This window comes from Cavia porcellus, unplaced genomic scaffold, assembly GCF_034190915.1.
Source record: "Cavia porcellus strain 051 isolate PalLab524CR breed Dunkin Hartley unplaced genomic scaffold, mCavPor4.1 scaffold_32, whole genome shotgun sequence".
Taxonomy (NCBI): Eukaryota; Metazoa; Chordata; class Mammalia; order Rodentia; family Caviidae; genus Cavia; species Cavia porcellus.
The window spans coordinates 24,110,280-24,129,885 of NW_026947515.1; the positions used below are offsets into that span (position 1 = coordinate 24,110,280).

Sequence of the window (19,606 nt, forward strand, 5' to 3'; positions counted from 1 at the left end):
CCAACAGATGCCCAGGGCACATGCGAGAGGAGCAAGAATCCACACCCCCTTGTCCTTGGGCCAGTTACATTAGCAGCTGGTTGCTTCCTTCAGGTGGCTGGCAAGATGATAGGACAGCAGTGAACAAAGTCCCCATGACTAACCTGGTTTAGGGGGAAGAGACCCTCAGCTGCAGCTGCGGATAACAGTGCTCCTATCGGTGTGGACCGGTCAGTGAGAACCTGCCACGGACAGGGTGCCTTCTCACCCCGGTGGCCCAGGATGTGGGAGGCAGTGAGTGGCTGCAACCACAGCCCCCTGGGTTTTATAGCTGTGCTACACGGTGGACCCACAGGAAGGCACAGCGCTGTGGCTCCTGTGCCCTCCAGGGTGCACGGCCCAACCCAGGCCAAACTGTGGGTTGGTGGAACCCAGCATGGTGTATGAAGGAGCCTGGCTGAAGAATCAGCAGACGGGATTCTAGCCCAGCTCCATCTATGCAACGTGACCTTGAGAAAGTCATTTATCCTTTTTCTTTGACACTCACTTCCCCACCAAAAAAGGGCAAGCAGGGCACCTCACTGCAGCCCCTGCCCTCTGGAAAGTTTGGAGGACCAGGTGGGCCACGTCATCAATACCCAGCCAGCACGCTGGGAGCCTGCTTGACCTCTCGGAAGAAGTAGAGGAAGGGACACAAACAGATACGTCTCTCAGACTCACCAATCCATCTCATCAGAGAGGTCAGGATCTGCAGGTACTTGGTCTTCTGGACGTCAAAGAAGGTGAATGGTCCCAGGAGGAGCGTGAAGACAGCCTAGGCGAGGAAAAGAGCGGTGAGAGGACACAGGGGCAGCTGCGCACCACGTGGTGCCATGGGGTGAACAGTGCGCGTACAAAGCCCTGGGCTAACCCCAGAGCACACCTGGCTGGGTGGAGGCTCCCTGCGTCTAGTTGCATCACCATGGCCAAGTGCCCGGTGCCAGAGTGGAACAGAAAGTCCAGAGCCCTGGCTCTCTGCCACGGTTCACACTTACTGTTCAGATGCTACTGTACTTCCTGGGCAAGGCTCGGACATCAACCAAGGGACGCCACCCCCTCCACTCTGCTCTCTGGCAGGCACTGGGTCCAGCATGGTGCTGACTGTGAGTGCAGATTATACACAAAATAGCAACAAGATGAGGATCTAAAAGGAGCAGCAAACTTTCCCACCACTACTGGGAGGAAAGGCATGGTGGGAAGGGCACCGGGCCTCTGCTAAGACAGCTCAGGAGAGAATGCCCCCTCTGGAGAGCTCAGAAAAAGCATTCATCAGGACAACATTCATCATTCACGTCTTCAGCTTAATTGGAAAGGGGAGCCTAGAAAGCAGGAGCCAGAGACTTCCAGGGTGACTCAGGGGAAAAGGTGCCACACCCAGAAAGGCTGGGAGTGACAGAGCTGGGAGGGGATGGGAGCCAGGCTGGGAGATGGGTGTTGGACCCTGGTCTTTCTCAGTTTGCTGCCCTTGAAAGCACAGGAGAAAGTGTTTTTTAAAAAAACTGTCTTAGAAAACCGGTCTATGGGACCTCTCTGCAGAAGAAATCGGGGTGAACGTGGTACAGTCAATGGAGAGTGGAGTGGAGGCCAGGCTTTCCGTGCCAAACTGGCTGCTCAGGGAACAGAGGAATTAAAAGCAGCTTGCTGGAGTTAAGAGGATGGTACCATTTCCAATCTGCTCCTCGGAAGCAGGCGAGGCATCAGACTTATTAACATTTACACTGTGCCATTTTATCACGTTAGTGCTAATGACACTCACCAGAGACGCAGCAGACGGCACAGAAGCCTGAAGGCAGGGAGAGGGGCCCACAGTGGGGAGACTGACTGGCCTCATGCTTTGGGTGATTCATTCCAGCTGCTGAGCCTGGGGCCGGTCCTGTGACAGGCTGACAGGCAGGCAGGCAGGCAGGCAGGCAGGAGCTCCACAGAAGGGGTGAGCCCGCCCGGCCCCCACCACAAGGAGAGCAGGATGTGGGAGAGGCTGTGACCTCTTATCCAAGTCCATTATCACTGTGACATGAATGACAGAAGGAACCAAGTGCCGCTTAAGGATAAGGTTCTAATTAGATGGGGGTGGGTGGAGGCATCCTGGAGCCACCAGGGCTAGAGCCCGGGTCCTCTGAACCTGCCCCCTTCCCCCCCATTCAGTAGAGGAGGAAGGAGAAGCATTTCCCTTAGGCTGGGGTGACAGGGAGTCAGAGCAAGGGGATTCTTCTGGCTAAAGCCAGGCCAGCCCCTCTACGGTCTCGCAGGTCGAGGGAGCAGAGCTGGGATACAGTAGTACACACACACACACACACACACACACACACACACACACACACACAACCACTACCTCTGGCTGAGCCAGTCTGTATGCAGCACCATCAGTAAGTCATTTAGGAAAATTACCACTTCAGGGAAACTTTCCACTGATGAATTTCTCTTTTGAAGGATGGATAAGGGGATGTCAGGTGGAAGGATAAATACAAAGTCACTTGCCACAGATATTTCCAGACAACCACGGCCCCCTGGAACTTGGACTCCTGTTGTGGCCAGGGGCTTGGGTGGTTCACCTCTGACCTGTGAGCCATCTAAAAACTCTAGGGGCAGAAATCTTGCTGGATGGTTTATGCAGGGGTCAGATTTCATCTGAGAAACCTAGTAATGACTGGCCTTTGGAGGATTCCATGGCACAGAAGGGGGCTGGAGGCCAGGAGTGGTGGCCCATGCCTGGAATCTCAGCACTCTGAGGCTGAGGCAGGAGGATTGCAGTGAGTTCAAGGCCCGCCTGGAGTATAAAGTGAGTTCAAGGTTAGCCAGAAGCATATAGTGAAACCCTGCATCAAGAAAGACCGAGAGAGAGAGAGAGAGACAGAGAGAGAGAGAGAGAGAGAGAGAGAGACAGAGACAGAGAGAGACAGAGAGAGAGAGAGAGAGAGAGAGAGAGAGAGAGAGAGAGAGAGAGAGACAGGCAACAGGAGTACAACTATTCCCAAGGTCAGCAGAGAATCCTGCCTCTGCATACATCAAGTACAGGCGTGCTTGTCAGAGGCCTGGTCTATCTTTATCTTCCTTCCCCTCAGTGAATGTCTGTCAGAATATTGGGACAAGCAGACCCCACTGTGTAGAAGCCCGAGAGTGGGAATCCTGGTTGCTGAAGGCTTTCCTGAGGAAGAGGCCAGACATATACTCCTTCAGGAGATGCTGATCAAGAGGTAAGGAGCAGCACCTGAATGAGGGTCCGCCCTGGTTCGGTGTTCTCAGCCCCAGTCCCAGGGCAGCAGGTGCCAAAGGGCTCTTTGAAGGTTTGACACCCACAGCTGGGTGGTGGGTATTTCCTTTCCATACGGAGGAGCACAGACTGGCCACACCCCTCGGGGGGCACACGGAGTCTCAGACAGACTGACTGTCACACAGCAGCCTTACACCGGCTGTGGGCTCACACACCTGAGAGAGCTCAGATGAAGATGCGGACCTGGGGCTGGGGCTAATTAAGGAACAGGTGTCCTCTGCAAATTAGCAAGAGCCAGAACTCGGCAACTGCAGGAGCAGAGGACAAAGGACAGCAGTTGCAGTGGCTGCTGAGGTCTCTGGGGAGCAAGGGGCTTGGGCTGAAGGATGAGCCCCAGGCTCCTGACGGTCTGGCAGGGGCAGGTCCATCTTTGCATGCTCATCAGCCGGATGTGGCACTTTGTGTTTCCTTTCTCCTTCTTAAAAAAAGAGGAAATAAAAAGACAAGCAGCAGCCTATCCTCTTGGGCCTTCCAGTCTAGCCATTATGACATTATAAATTAGCTGGCTTTGGAACGGTTTTCCAACCCCCAAATGCCACTAATCAGTTCAAATTCAGTCTCCGTTCAAGGACTCTTGTCACCCAGCTCATCCATTACAGGAGGCAGGGACACCCGTTGCTGCAGTCAGATGTGTTTTTAAAAAAAGAATGACTCTTTGATTTGTAATGAAATCTTCAAACGAGACTCTGGAAGTCAAGTCTGGGACAGACCCGGGAAGTGGAAATGGGGCCCACGAAGCCTCTGTCTCCTTCTGGGCTTGTAGGGTTAGCAGTCTGCCGAAGGCCCAGGGCCCAAGGTGCTGCAGGCAGTGTTCGGCTCACAGAGCTGGCTGCCCTCCTGGGTTCCCCATGCAGAGGAAAGGCCCTGTCCTCTCCAGCTGCTCAGGCTGTGAACTCCAGCCATCTCCGATTTCTTCCTTACTCTCTGTGTTAGGTTTTGGTGCTTCTGTAACAAATTATCACAAACCCAGTGGCTTCAAATCCCAGAATTTAGCCAGGCATGATGGTGCATGCCTATAATGTCAGCACTCAGGAAACTGAGGCCCGAGGACAGCTGCAAATTCAAGGCCAGCCTGGACTACACAGTGAGACCTTATCTCAAAAATAAATAAACAAGGGTCAGGGGTTTAGCTCAGTGGCGTAAGCACCTGCCTGGCAAGCACAGGTTATGAGTTTGATCTTGGGTACCAAAAATAAACAAACAAACAAAGGCCAGAATGTACTCACTCCAAGGCCAGAGATCCTGCAGCTAGCAGGGCAAGGATCCCAACAGTGGCACCCTCTTTCCTGCTCCCCACACTGAGGATGGAGCTGGAGAGCCACATTTCTCCAGCTTCTGCCAGCACTGAGACCTATGGACCTGGAAGGCGCCAGAAAGCTCTGGAACTGCAACTCAGTCTTCCGCTCCCTGGAGACAGGAGGGACACCCAGTTTTCAGAACCAGGGACTGAAAGGGACCGGAATGGGCTGAGCACACTGATTCATTGGCTTGGCCGAGACCCAGAAATACCGAGGCTCACGCCTGCTCAGGAGGGGCACATCTGGGTACTGGAGACTCAGCCACTGACCCTGGCCAGCCTCCACTTTCCTCAGCTGCTCAGTTCTGAAAGGGAAGAAAGAAATGCTGTGTTCGTCTGGACAGCAGATCTCCAAAATCTAGATCTGCTGACTCAGGTCTGCTGATCGGAGCCATGACACCCACAGAAGGGAGGCGCCTGCTCAGCTCAACCCTGCTTGTCACAAAATGTGCCCAGCATTGGTGACACATGGTATCCTTTATTTAGCTGTCCCAACTGGGAACCGTGAGCAAGTGTTGACATGAGAACAGAAAATTAAGCAGCTGAGCATCACAATTTGTAATAGGCAGATCTTGGAAACAACCTTAAGTGTCCATCAACTGAGGAATGGATAAAAAAGTTGTGGTATTTTTATACAAAGGAGTACTACTCAGCTATAAAGAATGATCACACAGAGAAATTTATAAATAAATGGATGCAGCTTAAGACCATACTCATAAGTGAAATAAATCAAACTCACATGTATAAATACCGAATAGTTTCCCTAGTGTAAGAAATGGTAAGAATACATAAAAGTATGTGGTAATCATGATTCCCCATTATATTGCTTTGAAGCCTTAAAATGTTTTCATTCATTAATTGGAATGGTTTTATTCTGGGTTGTTTGATTTGTCTGAGATGGTATGAACAGCTATTTTGAAGAAAACAAGACATTATAATAGCTAGTGATGATTTACTATCTTCTTGTTTTGAAGTCCCTCCCCCCCAAAAAAGAAAATAAAGCAGCTGATGCCTAACTCTTAGACCCCAAATTTTTCTGTATATATAGCTGGCCAGAAAAAATGAAATGAAAATTTAAATTTGGTGCCAATACCAAGCCGAACACCCTAGTTTAAGAGGCAAAGTCGCTGGGTGCCACCACCTGCCTGGTTTCCATCTCAGCCTCTCTCAACCCTGCCATCCGCCAAGCTGTTGGCATTTTTCACTGCAAAGTTGTCCTGTGATAACATCACCATGCAAGGCCATAGGCCCTTTAATCCACAAAACCCTCACACACAGGTTCATTTGGTTCCATGCCCATATACACAGTGACCATGGCAGATGCTGCTGCCCCTGCTTACTGATGCGAAGGCAGAGGTCCTGGAGAAGTCCAGTGCCAGAGAAAAAAGCAGCAGCAGAACAGACTGGTCCTGACCCAGCCAGACTCTTCAGTGCAAGTCCTGTGCAATGCGTCTGTCCCGGTAGGTAGGTGGTTGCCCCCTGACACCTTCTGTCCCAACATCAAGTTAATTCCCACTGTCATGCTGACTCCTCCTCCTGGCACAGAATCTCTCTTTGCTTTCCTGAGCCCCCACTTCCAGGCCAGCCCAAGTGCCAGCGCCTCTGTAGTTATTTAGTCCTCCCTGGGGGCTCTTGACTGAAATACCAAGGAGACAGTCAGTGCCACAGGACTTCACTCTTTGGGGAACAGGGAGTGCTCCTTGGGCTTGGGTTGACTGTGCATCCTCAGAACAGTGCAGGTACTCTCAGGACAAGGACTGTATCTCCTTGCGTCCCAGCACCCAGGAAGGGCTCAGCGCACAGACACACACATCGACAAGTATGTGTAGAATACGTTAAGTTTGGTGGGGGCCGTTCCTGGGGGACAAGTGTCATCCTGCGGAAGGGCAAGGGACATCTCTGACCTTGTAGATTCACTCTGCACTCCTTACCATCTTCCTTCTGACCACTGCTTGAGCTGGCAGAGTAGACAACACGCAGCCACATAAAAGTGCTCTTGCTCTGGCTGAAAACATGGGAAATGCTTCCCAAAACTGCTGTGAGGACCGCGGGCAGAGCTGAGTAGTACAGTGCTTGCACTAGGCCAGTGGTAGTGAACCCATGGCATGTATGCTGCAGTGGGCTACTGCTATCAGTAAAAGCTCTAAAAGGTTCACCACCATTGATCGAGGCCCTCGGTTCTGTCCCTGGCAGCGCACACAGACATACACACACACACACACACACACACACACACACACACACACACACACACACAATCAACACGTTTGGATTTAGCAAAAGCAAACCAAATGAAAACAGCACTGCTCTCAATCTTCCCCTCAGGGGAGTGTCATATCCAATGGGTGTGAGGGGGAAGAGAAGTTAGAGGAGTGTGGGGCACTTGGATTGATTGCATCACCCAGGATGCCCACAAAGGAAGGAATCCTTGTGGACTGTGACCATGCTATGAGCCTGCTTGGCCCCCAGAGAGGTCACATCTGAGAAGAAACCTAAAGGAACAGCCTAAGTTCTTTCCACACGTACTCTGGATATACAGCCACTACTTCTTCTCCTTCGAAACAAAAGGGAAACCCCATGGCCTATCTTCCAGCATCTCCTCTACAGAGGTGTGGGGGGCCTGCAGCTTCTAATTCAAACTTAAACTTTAGTGAAGTTCAACCCACAGTTCTCTCTTGCTCTCAAAACAGGAGAGAATGTACTGCAATGCAGAAGGGCTGGCCACGGTGCAGAATGAACACCCCAGCCCCTCCGAGCAACCACGTATCCAAGCAAACCTCTAGAACAAAGTAGGACATACAAGTTTCCTCTGCAACGAGTGACAGTGGCAAGCACCTGACAGGGAGCCAACACCTGTGGACCCACCCAGGGAAGGGGCCCCCACCCCTCCCAGCCCTGCGTCTAAGGGCAGTGGCTGTAGACATGAGTGCCAGATTTGGGGGGGGGGGAAGATGTGCCAAACTGTGTTCACACAGCATCCTTCATCTCCAGGAGAGGCTCAGGACTGAAGGACCCAGTGCTTTGCCTCAGGTCACTTTGAACAGGTAACTCTGCTTCCTTGCCAACAGGCAGTTCTACAAATGTAAGTTTAAAGTGAGAATAGTTTTGTTTTTGGTGCCTATAGAATAAGAAAACCAAGAATTCAGGTATTAGCAGCTTCTTTTGGGCCCCTGGTGTCTAAAAAGCACAGGCCAAGAGCCCCAGTCAGAACCTTCTTGCTCCAGGGCTGGTGTGACTTAGATTTCTCTTTATTTTAGCAGAGGTGACGAAGGCACCTGTCCTAAGCAACGAGTCTTGGAAGGTTGAGTGGGGCTACTCTAGATATGGGGACCTGAGGGTGCTGATGACAAAATACTTCAACTTGGAGGCCAAGGAGTCCAGGGGAACAGGTTCAGGTGATGATGGCCACATGCAATCCACACAGCTGAGCTCCCTGAGTGACCCTGGAGGGTGTTCCACATGGCAAGAGGAGGAACGCCCAGCCTACAAGGCTGCTTTTTACTGGGCACTGAGGGTTAAGAGCTAATTGGGGTTAATAGCAACTCAGCACAAACCCATTACTAAATGGGAGCTGAACTTGAACTGTGTCCTTGAGGTACAGTGAAGAAATATTCAAAGATTCTATTTTTGTTTCTCGAGCAGCTGAAAACACACCGGTTTGGGAGTCTTAATTTTCCTAAGTCACACTGCAGCTTGAGGGTTCACCCTCCTCAGCGAAGTGAGCTCAGAGGCAGCCTGGGACTTGGAGGGGCCACACCGCTGGGTCCTGGGCTCTGGGTGGGGGTTACATCCTGATGCCCCTGCGAACTGTGATCTCTGCTGAGTTACTGGCCTTACTGAGATTATGTGTACTAGACGCTATTCAGCAGATGCTAACCTGGGCTGCCTGACCCTGGGAAGCAGCAGCACACACCGGGTAATCACATTCCAGCCCGTCTATCTGGCAATCCCACACCACTGAAGTCAGGCAAGACCTTCACGTAAAGAATGTTAAGTGAATACATTATGGGGGCATCTCCTTCTTTTGAGACATGATCTTGCTACATTGGTCAGATTGGCATCAAACCCCTAGGCTGAGGTGCTCTTTCTGCTTGAGCCTCCCAAGGAGTTGGGACTGCAGGTGTCTGATTAGGCCTGGCCCCGATACTTTTTTTATTTGATACCCATTACTTCCACCCAAGTTCAACAAGAGTTCAAACACTTTTTAGCAGAATTCAAGGTTCTGACTAAATAGCACCCAGAAAATGAGTGCCAGAGAAAGAGAGCGTAGCTGCATCAGAAACTGCGCCCAAAGTGTGTACCAATTCTAGAGAGCCACCATCACTGGAGTGAACCATACGCAAACTGCAGGACAAAAGGCATCCTGCTTGGGGCTGGGGATTTAGCTCAGCGGCATAAGCGCCTGCCTTACAAGCAGGCAGTCGTGAGTTCAATCCCTGGTACCGATAAAAACGAAAAAGGCAAAAAAAAAAAAAAAAAAAAAAAAAAAGGCATCCTGCTCAGGAGGGTGTCTGAGCTCTGCAGAAGGATTATGCATTCACAGAAAACCATGTAAATAGCATTCAGACCCCTGTCCCCCTAGACAGAGAAAAGCAGTGACCCTTCCGAAGCCTCGACCAGGGACAGATCCACCCTGAGAACTGGAGAAACCTTGTGAGACAGGGAACTTGCGCCAGGACAAACTGTCAGACTATAGACATCAACCTGACCGTAATGGAGACACTGCCAAACTTTTCCCTGCCGAGTCTCAAACTGTACTCATCTGGTACAGAAGGAGCAATGGGGACTGACGGAGGCTGGGGTCCTTCTGTCACCACACCCACCCCCTCCACCGCAGTGACTGGTGTCTGCCCAACATCTGCCAGCGTGTGCTACCCCGAGGGGGTTACTGGGTCTCAGTGTCCCTGGCTCCGCCCCACCCTCCCAAAGTCCACAAATTAGAAGGTACCAGGGAGATGCTGGATGAATGGAGCAAAAGACTGAAATTCAGCCGATGACTGAAGATACAACCCGACACTTGATACACGGGCTATTTTAAAGAGGGATGCGCTTCTTGAGCATTTGAAGGCTAGAAATTGTGCTCTTATCTCACTACTTTGTTGAGGAGAAAAGCGTATTTGCTGCCGAGCCTTTCAGTCCCTCTCCAAATGGAGAGATGATACCACTGTAGCGTTTACCAAGGGCGAGTCTGTACTTGGACGCTGAGATCCAGCAGAGGCAAAGATGGGGTGACAGGTGAGGATTCCAGCAGGAAGTTCTAAAGCCTCTGCCTAGGTACCCCACGGAGGAAAGAAACCAACTCCACAAAGCAGGAATCCCACAGCCAGGAGGGGACCTGTGCCTCCGCTTGATGACAGATATGGACATGCTGGGTACGTGCTTGGTGCATGAGGTACACCTGCAGACTTTGCCAGGTGGGGATACCACGGCCTCTGCTAAGGTGCCTGTGAAAATCCTATTCCTCTCTGATGCTGGGCGCAAACCAAGGGAGGGTGGCTGCTCTTTTAGATGCTGACACTGGAGACCTGATTATGGGGGGCCGGGGCTCCAGCTGCTGCAAGCCTTGACTAACACCCCTAGGATGCAAATCCAGTCTTGTGGCTGGGAACAGACGGTGTGGTCTGGGGCTGGCGGGCAGGGGAACTTGTGGGACGGAGCTCCCTGGACTCTTCCACGTCAGCTCCAAGAAGGGAGAGGGGAAGCTATGAGAAATCTAGAAGTGCTGATGAACTGCAGCATGCCACTGTCTCGGCGAGAGTGGGAAGGACGGACCTGGAAGGCAGCTCTTGAGTTTACTCTTGTAACTCCTGAGCACAGGGACTGAAAGCCACCTCTGAATGTCTGATACTTGAAAACACGCTCAGATCCCTCCTTAAACATTCTGTTCCTCCTTTTTCAAGGCAACTGCAAGTGTGTTTAAGAACGAACCCGTGGAACTCCCTTTTCTCAGAACAACCCCCTGTGCCGCTCAGAGGAGGTCTGAACAACCCTAGTATGGATCTGCGGTTCATTGTCCTAATGGGTGCTCTGAGAGGTAAACAAGATCATCTGCTCCCCTCAGCCCTCTATGGGGAAAAGGAATGGAAAAAGAGGAAACTCACTGTAAACCTCTCCATCAAGCAGAGTGGTAGGGAAGGCGCCTGGGAGGGGTCAGTATACACTGAGGGCTGACGTAGAAGCTTGGAGCTGCTCAGGACACAAGCCACTGCCCCAGGGCAGCTCACTCAATCACCAGGTCACCATCTCTTCTGGCCCACAGTTTTGGAATCAGGGCAAGACCTGCACCTGGTAACTCATCCCCAAACCTCCAGCTGGGAGATGGTTTGGGGCTACACTCAGCTCCTGCTGTGGGCGGAGAGAGAGAGCTCTGCCCATTCTTCTCTACCCAGTGTTTTCCCCAAACTCTCCAGGTTTCCTGAGACTCCCCACAAGGCCAATGTCACTCCAGAGGAGCAGGAAGAAAGGCACTGGGAATCGGCACAGTGCAGGGACAGGTAAGACCTCTCTTTAATCTCGACATCCTGCAAAGCAATGCATCTGTGCTTGAGAAAACTCAGGTTGAGACTGATAAAATACTTTGCCCAAAGTCTCACAGCTACTTAAGATATCATAGGAATTAGAGCTCAGATCATCTATATCCAAAGCCATCTCCTTTTTTTTAAATATATATTGGTACCCTTTTTTTTTTTTTTTTTTTTATTGGTACCGGGGATTGAACTCACCACACACTTGCAAGGCAGGTGCTAATGCCGCTGAGCTAAATCCTCAGCCCCAGCCATCTCTTTAGGATGCTTAACTATGTCCCATGATCACCCCCAGAGAAAGGGCTGTGTCTTCTGAGGTTCTCCCCTTGGCCCCTTAAACCTAGCTCTCTTGCACTAGGAGGGCAGGGCTGGTCTGGTCTGACGGCCCTAGACTAACATGTTTTTCTTGCTCTGTTGTTGGAGGATACACCAGCCTGTGAAGTCTCTTTCTCAGCTGAAAAGCCAGATGGTGCCTGATGGTGGGCAGAGTTCTAAGTGTTTGATGCCAGAGCTGCAACTCTTGTGGTTTAGAGGAAAAGATAAATATTGTGGATAAGCCACACAGTCGTTCACTGAATGATTATAAGCCATCGGGGTTTATACAGGATGCTGGCTCTTCATAAGTGTGATGGACAGAGACGCAATCCAGTACCCCCAAGTTCAGGTGAGAAGACAACAGCATGGTCTTTGGCTAGGAAGGCTTGGACAGGGTTACATCGGGAGTGGGGGTGTGCGTGGAGCTGGTTCTGCTAGGACAGTGGTCAGCAACAGCCAGGAGGCCCAAGGCACAAGGGAGGGATCTGCGCAGATGTCTAGCCCAGCTGAAAGTGTCTCACTGTGCAAACACTTAATGGAACAACTCTGTGGGCTCCAGATACAAGGTGAAAGAGATACACACTACCTCCTGCAGGGAGACCCTGCTGAGGTCAAGAGACTGCATATGGCAGGGGATGGGACAGGAGCAAGCCTGGTGTCTCATAGGAGGGGACTCTTAACCCAGTGCAAACTAAGGTGCTTTGGGACAGAAAGAAGGCCAAGGCACACCAGCACCAAGAACTGTGAACGTGAAAGACCCCAGGCAGTGGAGGCGGGCAGAGGCAGAGTGAGGGCCACAGAGGAGCCCGGGGCAGTTCACACCATGTGATGAGTTCAGACTCGCCTCACAGAATGATGCTTCTGAGGGGATTCACGCAGGGCGATGGCAGTCAGATTTTACCTCAAGCCAGGCTTGAACAACTGGAATGACAGGAAGAGACCGCCTTTGTGACTTAGCATGATGTCCATGCTGCAAGGTGGCTGTGCTAGAAACGCACTCTCCAGGCACAAACTACTTTCCGTGACCGTGGGGCTGGGGTGCAGCACAGGAGTAGAGCACTTGCCTAGCAGGTGAGGCCTGGATTTAATTCCCAGCAGAAAAAGACAAGGGATTTTCATCACATGACTGAGCATGAAGAGGAGGGAAGAGGAGCATCGTGGTACTGCAGGACAGAGGCGTGAAAGAGCTGTGCTAGGCACTCCAAGGAGCCTGGTGAAAGGTAGCTCAGGGGATGTACACTGCCTGGTACGGGTTCTGGAGGACCACCATGGCCAGAGGAAAACAGGATTGTGGGGACCTGGGCTTTCTGAGGGGCCGGGGTTTGGGAGCTTTATAAGGAAACAGCTCCACTCTTTCTGGCTAGCCTGGGCCCTGGTACAGTTGCAAAGTCTAAACTTCTCTGGCATCACAGGTTTGGGGTAATGCTTTTTAGCTATCAGACTCTTTCTGCAGAAGCAGCTCCTACCTTTGTTCATTCACACTGTGCAGGAAGGACGGTGAGAGGAGGGCTCTGTAACCCTACCCATTGGGAAGAGTGGGTCATGTCTGCTTGGGCCCATGATGGGCGGGGAACCACTGCAGGGGCCGGGCGGGAGGACATCTTGGGTCCTCAGAGGTCCAAAGAACAAGAAGACTCCAGAGGGACAGGTGGATTGTTCTGTGAGTAATGGAAGGATAGGGACCCTGTGGACCATTAATTCAGTTCTGCGGCTCCCTAGGAAAAAGGCACTACAGCCCAATCCCTCAACGGTCAGGGATGGACCTCCTCAGGTATGGTGGTGGTGGGCTATGTAGGTGCCCTCGGGCTAGTCACAGGTCCCTGACAACTGGAACTCCACTGCTCCTGGAGCCTGGCTTTTGGTCCTCTGCCTTGGAATAGTAGAGCTCTTCTGCCTCACCTGCCTGGTGCTAGTGCTGTGCTCCGTGAGAGGCCCCAGGTGATCACTCAAGAGGCTCTTGGCGTCCTCCCTTCCTCACTCTATGCTCCTTGAGCAGGAAGAGCGACGGAGGTGGAACCGCTCCATGCTGGAGTGGGAGGGGGCGGGAGGCAGTCAGAAGCCCAGAGCGCAGGAGCCCTGCAGAGGAGTGCACAGGCCAAGCTGGCTCCACCTCTTCCCTGCTGACGTCTGACCTCAAAATAGATGGGGAACTGAGTAACCTTGGAGGCGGGGAAGGAGGGGAGATGCTACATCAAGCTGGCTAATAAATGAGCTGTCAAACTGGGTATAACAAATTACACTAACTACCAACCCCCAAGCACCCTCCCTCCACAGTGGTCAGCGTGAGATGTCCTCCATGGAGAGCTGGCCCGCTGTGGGATCCAGAGCCCACAAGCAGCGGACTCACGGGAAGCTATGGGGAAGCTGAGAGCACCATCTGGTAGGGACACAGCAGGTACCTGTGGGCTTCAGGTGACAGAGCAGCCACTGGCAGGTGGATACTGCAGTGCCCCTTTTCTTCTGAGGACAGAGATTGAAAAAGCCTGTGCAGGGATGGCTACTGCTGTTTCCTGTCTGCCCAGGAGCATCTCAGGTATCGATTCCAGGATGTCACCAATGGCACCAGGCGGCAGACCTGTGGATGGCCCGGTCACCTCCTTTTCCCCGGAAGTCCCTGACTGCTTCTCCACGGTGCTGCTTTGGGAAGCGGTTCTGTAAGAAGATCACATTGGCCTCTCTCTGGCACACTGGGTGCTGGCAAGCCCATTACCACTGTGAAACAGCTTCTGGGCCTCCTCGCCTTAGAATTTGCCTCAGCAGGAGGCAAGGAATCTACGTGCTTAGCAAAGGCCTTAAAAGCCAAGGCTGGTGGTGCACGCTTGTAATCCTAGCACTATGTGAGGCTGAGGCAGGAGGATTGTCATGAGCTTGACATCAGCATTGACTACACAGTAATTCAAGGCCAGCCTGAACTACATAGTGAGATCCTATCTCAACAAGCAAATATAAATAAACAACAAACCAACCAACAAACAAAGGCCTTCAGGCACCAGACTGAGAAGCACTGCTGAGGTTCTTGTTCCTGATAGAGGAGAGCAGTCTGGAAGTGTTCGCTGAGACTACTTACCTATCCCTCAAGTGGAGCTCAGTGACCCTGCAGCAGCAGGGGGGAAGGGGGCACAACTGCGTGGCCATTATAGACTGAGTGGCACTGGACCCTGCCTGCTTGTCCCATCGAGGTTGTTGGGAACCATCTCAATCCGTGGCTAAGGAAGTTCTTGCCGTGGCCAAGCTAAACCTGCCTCAGTGGCCTGTGACTGGTCCTTCTGGATTCGCACAGCAACTGCACAGCAACACCTCCCTCCGCACCTGGAGACTTATTAAGATGCACCTCAGTCTCCTCTCAGCTAATCCACAGGACTTCCTGAGCTCACGCTAATTAATCACATGGCATTAAGATGCACCATAATTGTTTAGCTCTGCCTCACGCCCTTCACACCCATGTCCCATGCATCTTTCTGCTGTCTGTGCACCCTCTGGGGTTCTGGGGTTCCTGCTTTCTCAGGGATGGGGGTACTATAGACATGTGCACACTGTCTTCTCTGCACACAGATTGGCTTTCCAGCCAGTGTGCAGGACCTGTCACTGGCTATGACACTGTCTACACAAAAGAGCTCGGTTATTACTTTAGACTGAGTGCTCTATTTAATTAAACATTACTGTCAGGGCCCTGAGGCGCTACTTAGAAAGACACCAGGTTCTGCTTACAATAGTCACCCTGTAGCAGAGAGCCAGCATTGTTCAGGGTGGAGTCAGCCTCCCCAAACCCAGCAGGGCCACCAAGGGCCGTGGGCTGATCTGTGGGACAGACAGAATGAGCAGGGCAGGAGGAGAAGAGTTTGGCTTACAGTTTGCATCCTACTTGGCACAAAATCCTTAGGACTACAGGAAGGGTGCTGGGTACCATGGGATACAGAGTTAGCTGAATTTTTAAAAATAAACCACTAAAAGCTGTAAAGGGGAGATCTGAAATCAACAACCGGGACATTTCCTTAAAGAATATAAAAACCTGGCTAGCTCTTTGCCCACCAATAGGAGCGTTGGAAGCAGAGGGGGATGCAGGGCCCGGAGTGACCCGGGCTACTGAGTTTTGGGGACCTGTTTGGCCCAGTTTCTGGAGGCGAATGACCGGAACCACGTGTGTAACTTATGCATGTACACACAGACACAGAGCAGAGGCAGGGGTCGGCCTGGCGGTGTGGGCAGCAAGGCAGTCAGGTTTTTAATCCCCAATTGGGCTGCCCCCAAACAAGGATGCTGCATGCGTCAAGCCCAGGTCTGACAGGGATCAGTGTGAAGTGTGTATAAAAATGGTCCAGGAAGAGCATGGTGCAGAAGGTCCCCAGCAGGGATGAGCGCTCCCCACGGAGACCTATTTGGAAGCTTCCCAACCAAACCGGCCCTGTGTGTGAGTGCAGGCCATGGGAAGATGGGACAGCTCCACAAAGCTACGCCTCAGGGACACATGTGCAAAGTGGGGGGGATGCCCCTGGTTACTGCTCTCAGGTGGGCCGCTTCCCATGCCCACCTCCTACCCAGCATCTGCCTGAACCGGGCTTTGATCTCCTGTCGCCGGGCATACATGGCTGCCTCCCTTTACGCAAGGGATGGGCTCCTGAAACTCTATTTATAAATGCTGAGTTTTCTCAGAATAACATCTTAAATGCTGCAGGGAAGTGAAGTACTTAAGGGAGCCCTGTAGCGCGTCCTTCTGGGAAGTAAGAGATCACTTTTGTAGCAACGATTACCCCCAGTGTTTGTTTCATATGTTTGGATTTTCGTATAGTGGGGTTTCATAAGGATGGGTGTGCTGTGTATACCTGGCTGGTTAAGATTAGGACACGGATCACCGTTCTCGTCTGCATCTGCTTCCCTGGGTGAGCTGAGGACCTCAGCGAGGACGATGAGCGTGCAGGGAAATCTCACTGTGTTTCCCCAAGACTGCACTGGCTCGCTCTGGTATGTGGCATTTCCCAGGTTGTAGTTATCACTTCCCAGCCACTGGGGTTGGGGCCAGGACATGGGGGACAACTTAACAGGGTTGGTAAGATATCATGCCAGGTAAGCGTGGTGTCTGAGCAGATCACCTGGCCTGGCAGCTACAACTCAAGTCCTTTTCCTACTGAGGCACCCTGACCAGCACTGACAAGCAGCTTCTGAGGCTAAGTGTGGCATGGTGAGGACAGCCCAGAAAACACCACGGCCCACTTCCTTGTGATCCCGCGTCCCAGAACCGACCTCTTTACTGAGACTGTGGAGACCTCGGCTTCCAGCGGGCACCGGAACTGAGCACTGTCCTCTAATGTGGCATGTCAGGTACTGGCAATGGCAAAGGTAGGACATGGGGTGTGATGGATGGTGGGCTTAATGCCAGCTGACAGGACCCATGTCCCTGAGAGTGCCATTAAAAATAAAAACAATGGTTCTCTCACTGAGCGGGAGGAGGAGGCTTGAGCCAGACACCCAAAGGACAGCGGGGAGGGGAAGTGTCACCCAGGAGTCCTTGGAGTGGTGGGGGGGAGGAGTCTAGGGAGCTGCTCGGTGGCCTCTGGGCAGGTATAAGAACTGCTGGAGGCTGCAATGTGACAGTGTGTGTGTGAGACAGACAGGAAGATAGACAGTGGTGTGGCAGAGGCTTGTGGGGTCACTGGGAAGAAACCTTGCTGCCCCAGCAAGAAGAGCCAGTGGCAGGGGGGTGACAGGTAGCCTGAATTTCATTTAGAGTGGGCCAGGGGTGGAGGGAGGGAAAGCAAACCAGAGGCTGCTCCCTAAGAGGCGGACAGACGGCCCCTGGGAAAAAGAAAAAGAAAACACAAACCTGTCCCTGTGTTATTGATTTCTTTGAAAAAGAAAGAGACAAGCTAATCTTCCCACTCTGTCATTTCAGTCTGCCTGGGGTGGCTGCTGGAGGGGACTCAGTATTAGGGCCCGGCCACTCTCCCAGTAGTGGGCATCGACCTTTCCAGGACTAGGGAAGAAACTCTTTCTTCAAAACTTCAGTCCGGCATAAAAGCACAGGACTTGGCACCCTTGGGGACAAACGCACCTCAGGGACATGCATTCCCGCCCCCAGCTCCTAAAAGCCAAGGGATACATTAAAGACACTGCAGCCCTCTGTCCCCCAGGGTAGTGGCTGGGCTCAGCTTGGGTCTGAGCTGCTCCATTCTCTGCACTGGGTGACACTGGCTGTAATAGGCAGCCTCACCATGGATACCTGGAGGGAAGGGGTGAACAAAACAAACTGTACTTCCCAAAGCCTCCAGAGGCATGCTGGGAAGGAGAAGAAAAGGATAACACAAGATGGGCACCCCTAGCAGTGAGTCCCCAGCATCAGCATACTTTGAAGGTGTGAGTGCTATACCCACTGCAGGTGGAGAGCCTGCGTATGATGTAAGGGAGGAAAGGAGGCTTTCTCTCTCCCACTTGGCTTCTTGCTGTCTTCCGAGACCAAGAACTTTTGCCCTCCGCCATGTGACCTTGCTTCGGAGCCAGCTGATTATGGACTGAAACCTCCACAAACTATGAGCTAAATAAACCTTTCCTTCCTTAATTTTGGATGTCAGATATTTTATCACAGCAACGAGAGAAAAGAAACTAAGACACCCCAGATCCTATAAGTACATGTGGCCTCCCCATGCCAGGCACTCAATTTCAGAGGACACCCCCACCCCAACTCCTCTGCACATGGCTCGTTTGACGAGTCCTCCAGAGGGCCCCCCTTTCCTGCCTTGCCTTGCCCCATTTCCAGGGCAGCAGCACCTGTTTTTTCCTGGGGTTGTGCTCTGGGGATACCAACACTGGAGCAAACAACCTGTGTGTCCAACAGACGGACCTGCACTTGCCCACATCCTGAGAGGTCACTGCTGTCCCTGAGACTTGTTGCTTCACGTTAATTTTACCTCCTCGTGGGTTTCTACAGGCCTCTAGACTTCCTCCTGCCTCAGACGTGGTAAGAATAAATACTTCGTGATGGCAGCAGTGACCCACTTAGCAGACGCCACAGCCCTGGGGCACAGAAGCCAAAAGTACAGAGACTAAGGCAGGGGAAGGAAATGTCCTTGGGAAGAACACTCAATTCCATCCCTACCTGAGCGAGAGTAAGAGTCACTACTGGGAGTAAGGAGTGACAGAAAGACATATTAAAGCCGGCGGGCAGAAGGTCCAAACACAGCTTACTCACTGGACACCACATCTGGGCAGTGTCATTTCAACCCCCTCCACAGGTCAGGCTCCGAGGGCTGGCAAACAGGTGGCCCACATCCCTCACTCTGCACTGCAGCCAGGGCTACCCTACAAGTGGAGTCTGCGGACCTGTGTTAGGCGGGCAGAGCAAGTCCGTTTGCAGGGCAAGAAGACTCACCAGGAGCCCAGAGAGCTGGGCTTCCGCTTCAACTCAGGGACCACGGGAAGCCATCACCTCCCAATCTCAGTTTTCCCTGCTGTAAAATGAGAGGTTGCCACATACCGTACCGTGTGGCTGGAGACCTTAGGGTTAGGGTTAGGGTTTAGGGTTAGGGTTAGCCCTAACCCTCAGAAATGAGCCAGTGTCCGGTAACAAGCTGCCATGGCCCGTGATGCTCCCAGGCGGGGGGCACGTTAGGATCTCGATGGGGTCCAGCCATGTGGGGGTGCTATTCCCTTCTCCCCACCTCACCAAGAGGGTCCTCTCTGCTGAAAGAAGCCTTTCAGTTCACAAAGGGGCCACACACCGTGTGAAGCATGTGAAGTGTTGCAGATGGACAAGGGCCAGTGTGGCCACGTGAACTGCAGCCAAGGGGGAAGCAGGAAACAGGTCTCTGGATGGAGATGGACCACAGGGTTCTTGGTGAGGCCCTGCAAGGCTGCTTCCCATCTAACCTGAACCTGATTCTCAGCGCAATCCACCCCTCTAGGAAGTGGCTGGCTGGCATAACTTCCGCATGGCTCTGCCACCTCCTCAGAGTGGGTACCAGAAGGGAGCTTGGGAGGCAGTGGCAGGGTACCTGCCGGGCACTTGCAGGTTGCATAGCTCTCTTCAGTCATCAGTGCTCCAACTCTTGAGTACAGGGCAGGGTAGCAAATGGGGTGACCTTGTCCTATTCCAAGGCCCCCTGCTCAGTACGGTCAGTTTGCGGCTGGGTCTCCAGCCAGGATAAGCTCAGTGCTGCCATCTGTGCACTGTTGGGGCGGTGCCTGCTGAGC

General features: G+C 52.4%; 1 protein-coding gene across 3 annotated transcripts in view; it reads right to left on the bottom strand.

Moving 5' to 3' along the window:
• Positions 1-19,606, bottom strand: part of Tmem104 (transmembrane protein 104) — a 51,929-nt gene that overhangs the window by 13,904 nt on the left and 18,419 nt on the right. For all 3 annotated transcript variants that reach the window (XM_005001399.4, XM_003464848.5, XM_063242506.1), the window contains exon 9: positions 700-793. In XM_005001399.4, coding sequence (XP_005001456.1) covers positions 700-793 — 94 coding nt within the window. The remainder of the gene's footprint in view (positions 1-699; positions 794-19,606) is intronic.